The sequence below is a fragment of the Citrus sinensis genome, chromosome 4 (genome assembly GCF_022201045.2).
Source record: "Citrus sinensis cultivar Valencia sweet orange chromosome 4, DVS_A1.0, whole genome shotgun sequence".
Lineage (NCBI taxonomy): Eukaryota > Viridiplantae > Streptophyta > Magnoliopsida > Sapindales > Rutaceae > Citrus > Citrus sinensis.
Window position 1 is genome coordinate 11,174,360 of NC_068559.1, and position 6,000 is coordinate 11,180,359.

The window sequence follows — 6,000 nt, forward strand, 5'->3', positions numbered from 1 at the left end:
TTTAAAAAAAATTAAACAAAATCAGATTAATCAATATAATTAATCAATTTCTTCACGAGGTAAATTTATTTTTTGTTTTCCATTTTTCTACCTCTCCCTTGTTGCTTTTACTTCTTTTTAGTAAACTCTCTCCACCATTCACACTCTTCGATCATTTTTTACTCTTTCTCTTACTCTCCCTATAAATTTTACTAAAATGTGGCCCATAGAAAATGATAGGCGGTAATTAATTTCTCTTCCAAATTCAAAATTTTTCCGGATGATTGTTGTTTTTGGTGGACTAGGAGCTTATGTAGGAACAATGAATTACACGCGTGCTTTTGTTTAGTTATTAAGTGGGATCAAATTTGCACTAAGAAGTTATTTATCTTATGATGTAGGACGTTATTATATGATTTTAAAAATTTTATTGTTTTAGGATTTTCTATTTTAATTAGAGTCAATTATGATATGCATCTCAATCTTTTATTTTTATTAAATTGTGATTTAATTTCTCCTTTTAAGTTAACTTAAGAAAGTAAATGTACTCTATTATAAATAGATCACTACTAGAAAAATGGTCTTTACTGACACTTGTCTTGTGACACTTTATTAACAAGTATCAGTAATTATATGTGATTGGGGCATTTTCCATATTTAACAGATAAGTATCATAAATTTTTAATATTATAGCGTCTGTAAATTAAGTATCAGAGATATATGACATTAAGGTATCAGTAATTAAAAAAATAAAATTTTAATTTTGTCTCCACTAGGAGTCGAACCGCAGACTTCTGAACTTTAGCTTTTTAATTTTAAACGTTAAACCACTAGACCACAAGTTGTATGTAATTTTTAAAAATTAAATTAAATTATCTAGAAACTATGTCTTAATGAGGTGTACATGGAAACCTAAAATCTAAAAATTTTGACGAGCAAAAAATCTATCCCCATCGCCATTTTCTTCTTTGAACCGAAGCTCTCTCTCTCTTCGCACCTCTCTCTCTCTACCTCTCTCTCTAATAACGATCTACCTCACAAGCCACTGCTGTAAACCTTCAAAGCCGCCATCCTTGAGTTAAAATACCCTTAGAAAGACACCTAGAAAGTGTTGTGAAGAGCTTAGCCAAAGTTAGGGTTCGAAAGTCAGATTCCAAAAATTAGGGCTTTTTTTGTTCAGGGTATTTTATTTACAAAGCACAGGCTGAATTCAAAATTCCCCCATGAAACTCAAATTGAAACATCAGTGCAAATATTAGTTTCATTTTCTTGTGTAGAGTACTTCCGTCGGATGCGTCTTTCAGAATACATGGACACGATTCGAGGAGTTATTGTGAGTGTTCAGGAGAACGAATCTGTGTGTGTCTCTTTTGTAGAATCCATGCCCTCTTATGCTGACTTGACAAATTGGCAAGGTAATCGATTGAGTATTTGGTTATCATCTTCTTGTTATGCTTGATATTTTATCAAGTGCTGATTATGCATGTAAAACGAGTTCCCTTTTTTTGGTTGATTTCACTCATTAGATTGTTATTTTTTATTATACTGAAATTATTTTCTTGTAGACTTTTCCGTCCTACAGAAGATGGAATACATTTGGTACAAGGATGAGGTACAAACTGCTCGCATCTTGTTTTATTTACGGGTTATTCCAACTTGCATTGAATGTGTAACTGCTCCTATTTTCAGACAGGTGTTAGTGCCTACTATGTTCTTGTATCCTCTGGCAGACTAAGTTTATCAGGAAGCTAATATTTATGTAAAATCATGTATGCATGTATGAAAGTTTTGGTTCCTTATAATGTGAAATCAGGTATATGGGACATCCAAATAAAAAGGTAGCTCGAGCTTCACATTCTATGTTTGTGGGATTCATCTCTTCAGGGAAGGATTCTGACCAAGATGAAAGAGTCTCATTGAAGGAGAAACTTGTTTTCTATTACATTGAGAGATCTTTAGCGGTATTTGAAGTAGCTGAAAAATGTATCGGTGAAATCTGAGGTTTTATAATCACATTATAGGTATTAACACCTTTTTTTTCTCTTTTTTTTGTGTGGATTTGAATATAGGAATATCCTGGCACTACTCCGTTTAAAGGTATGGCTTCTGGGGTTGTGGCCTTGGTTCGACATCTTCCTACTGGAAGTCCAGCCATATTTTATTGTATCAACAGTTTTGTTGTAAAAGCTAATAGGCTCTGTGGTGAAGTGTTTGCTTACAAGGCTGATATATGGAAGAACTAGCAAGGAGAGTCAGAACCTTGTAAGGAAATCATAGAGTTGCTTTTACGGCTCATTTCTCTAGTTGATATACAGGCAAGTAATTATCTAATAATATCACTTTACACACTTTAATGTATCTTGTTAAATAGTGCCCTCCTTTTCCTACCCACCCCATGCTGCACCCCCTCCCCCACCACTCCTACCTACATTTCATTCTCCATGTGGAATGTTTGCTTGCTTACATAGTTTGTTCCATTGCTTGCCACAATGTTTTGGATATAGAAGTTGGTTTTCTTGGAATCAAAGGAAAAAAATCAAAGAAAAAATAAATGTGTAAATTTCTCTCCACGTCCATTTAAATATACAAATGTTAAAATTAATGCACTAATTACTTAAAACATTGTATGATTTTTCTAAAATTAGCATTTACTTGCTATTTTAGGTACTATCAAACTTGATGAAGTTGTTGGCACAGCTGATCATGAAGTTGCCAAAAGATGGACAGAATTTGGTCCTTAATGAGTTATTCTCATTGGTTGTTGAATCTGATGATGTTACACGCAAGCCCACTTTAGTTTCGTGGCTGCAGTCATTGTCTTACCTATGTTCTCAGGATACCAGTAGAGTTGCAAACTCCACTGAGGTGGGAGGTGACAAAAACTCTGTTTCTGCCCAGGCTACCAACTCATCAGACTTACATGCACGACTCTAAGACATTGAGATGCAAATCTAGATTATCATTGTTAACGGTAAAAAGTTTTGCTAATTACTTTTAACAGTTGGTATTCTGTTGATTAATAATTTTTCTTGAAATTTTGAGGAATGATAACTACATATGTATATGTTTCTCAATAATACCATACGTAGAAAATTTATTTCTCTTGTATATCATAAAAATCTGGAAATCAATATTTGTGGGGGCAAAAAAAAATGATTAGATCGCTTTTGTGATTGGCTTTATGTTTGTCGTCGTCGACGAAACCAATATCAATTATAGAATCCACAGAGGCTATACAAAGAACCTGTGACTTAGAAAAGATTTTGTTTCATCTTTATCTATAATTACTTTATATATATATATATATATATATCTGAAACCCTGATTTTGATTTCCTTTGGGGTTGATGTTTTTGGTTGAAGCTGGGCTTTATGAAAGCAAAGAAGAAGCAGCGAAGAAAGAAGAGGTTCTCGGTCGAATTAATCAGGCAAGAATTTTTTTTAAAAAATTATGAGTGATTTTGAAACTAAGATCACTTCTTGTGATATGTTTGTTATCGTTTGGTTCATTCTTCATTTTGTAATTTGGTTATGAATTGAGCTTGTTTGAGTTTTGTTGGTTATCTTAGAGATTTTATTTTGTTAGAGAATTTAGTGATTTTGTAATCAGGAAGTTTTGTGGGTGTGTTTGGATTTGGGTGTTCTAGGGTTTGCGAACTTGAATGAGGTTTTGATTTGGTGAAATTGAAATTGATGTCAATTTTGAGCTTGAACTATTGATTCTATAGATGGGTTTGTTCTATACTTGTCGAAATTATTCGTATTCTTTGAATGCATGAGTATGCACTGTGGACAACCTTAAATTATTTGAAGGGTTTCTCAATAGTTAATGTAATGATGTGGAGTTCAAAGACAATGATAATATCAAGTTTAAGTCATGATTCTTGTTATGAGTATTTTTCCTTTTTATTCATTTTGTGGTTTATGTTAAATCATTTGTGTTCTGAGTGCCAACGTGTGTGTTGTGTACGGAGTTTAGGCATCGGTGATAAGAAACCTGGACATTTCATATTCATGGATAGTAATTATATAAAGCAATTGGGTTTCTATCTTTTGATGAGTCACCTGGACGTTTCATATTCATGCAATAAATAGCCACAGTTTCTATAGATGTTAAAATGCCTTTGCTGCAAGAAACCCCTTCAGTTTCAAGTTCCAGTCCCATTATTAGCCCTCTTTCCTTTCCTTTTTCCGATAAATTCTAACTTCTGTGTTATCAATTCTAACTTCTGTTATTAATTGATATTTTAATGGCAATTTATCCAGTGTTATCAATTCTAACTTCTGTTATTAATCATTATCAGGTCTATGTCTCGATAGTGCAAGCTTATAACTATCCTATGACCGCCTTCCAATGGCATCCAGAGGTATTGACTTCAATGCTCTTAACAGTGATTTTACCTGCACCCCATTTACAAAATTGATAAGTTTAATATGGCAGAGGTATAACTATCTTGTGATCGCCTTCCATTGTCTCTATATTGCTTATTAATTTATTTTGCAACTGTTGGAATTTGGCAACCAATTTCTTTTCCTTTTTCTTTTATTTGTTTGCAGCTATGATTAATATGTTTAAAGTGTTTCTTCTTCAACTTATATCCCTAACCCATCAAATTTATCGAATGAAGAAGCTGTCCGTGATAATGCATGATCGCAGTACTTATGTTCATGGAGTGAAAAATAATAATCCTTCTAAATTTAGCTTTTAGATTTGGTAAATTTAGCCCTTAAATTCAGCAATGAGTAGAAGGAATTTGATTGGATAATAGCAGTTAAGATTATTCAATTACAAGAATAAGATGTCTTGTAATAAGACGTCTTTGTGTATTGAAGTATTTGGATTGTGTAATATATATTGATAATATTTAAATGTTATGAAAGGTTTTGATATATAAATTGATTTTTGTTCTTTTTTCTCACAGCCTTTTAATTCTATCAACAAATCAATGGGCAACATGTCACTTTATATAATTATTTTTAAATAACAAATAAAGTAGTGATACTATAGTAACAGTAATCACAAATACTAATATAGTATTGTAATATTTTTGATATCATGGTGTGATTATTTTAGTGATACTATAGTAATAGTAATCACTGACACCACTTACAAGTGTCACTATTTTTCTGACTCCTAGATTACTGACACAATTAACAAGTGTCAGTAAAAGTAATTTTTGACACTATTCTAAAGTCAGTAAAGACCATTTTTCTAGTAGTGGATAGATCTTATTATTGTAACTTAAATTCGATTATTCAATTAAAAAAATTATTTATAATTCCTTTTAGGATTATCCATTAAAAATCTCTCTTATAAAATTATTTGAAGTAGAGTGTCATCTAATCTCATTTTGCGCATTATTAAAAATTTCATTAAGTCATTTGAATTAGAACAAGATCTAATCACGCTTTAATTAGAGCTTAAGCTAATTGTGTCAACTTTGTCCGGTACTAAAACAATATCTAGTGTTATTTGTCCTATCAATTTCGCTTCCGCTACCTCGCTCCGTTAGTTGGTATAAAAAAAATCTATGCCAACTGCATAGCTTTCTTGGCTACCCTCATTCATCTTTACTGAGTCTACCACTGTAAAAAAACAAAAAGCAAACAGAAAATACAAAATTACCAAACCCTAACCGCCACCGCCCGCCACCACTGCCTTTACAATTACAATCCAGCCATCAACATCATCAGCTGTTGCAGCCATTAGACTCACTATCCACCTCTGATCAAACCCTGCCAAATCCACCCTCAATTGTTGCCATAAACCACCCCAAAGGCCATTCAAACCCGCAAGCTCTATCACTTAACCCGCCACCATTTAGCCACCTTCATCATCGGCTCGCCGGCTTCTATTAACCTAAACCTAACTAGCCTCCGCGTGAATCGACAATACATTGGCCCAAAACACCAAAAACTCACGACCTTCCACCACTCAACCCACTGCCTTCTGCCACCTTATCACCCGATGATCCTCACCCCCATCACGCCCACATGTTGCCGCCCGTATCCTAGCCATCAA

The 6,000-nt window shown here is 33.4% G+C and overlaps 1 protein-coding gene across 1 annotated transcript; it reads left to right on the forward strand.

The window, feature by feature from the left end:
• Positions 1-556: 556 nt before the first annotated feature.
• LOC102623573 (uncharacterized) lies at positions 557-3,087 on the forward strand. Its single transcript, XM_052439874.1, has 6 exons — positions 557-580; positions 1,160-1,394; positions 1,545-1,695; positions 1,793-1,940; positions 2,049-2,294; positions 2,644-3,087. The coding sequence occupies exons 1-5, from the start codon at positions 557-559 to the stop codon at positions 2,220-2,222; spliced, it is 732 nt and encodes a 243-aa protein (XP_052295834.1). The 3' UTR covers positions 2,223-2,294; positions 2,644-3,087.
• The last annotated feature ends 2,913 nt before the right edge of the window (positions 3,088-6,000 follow it).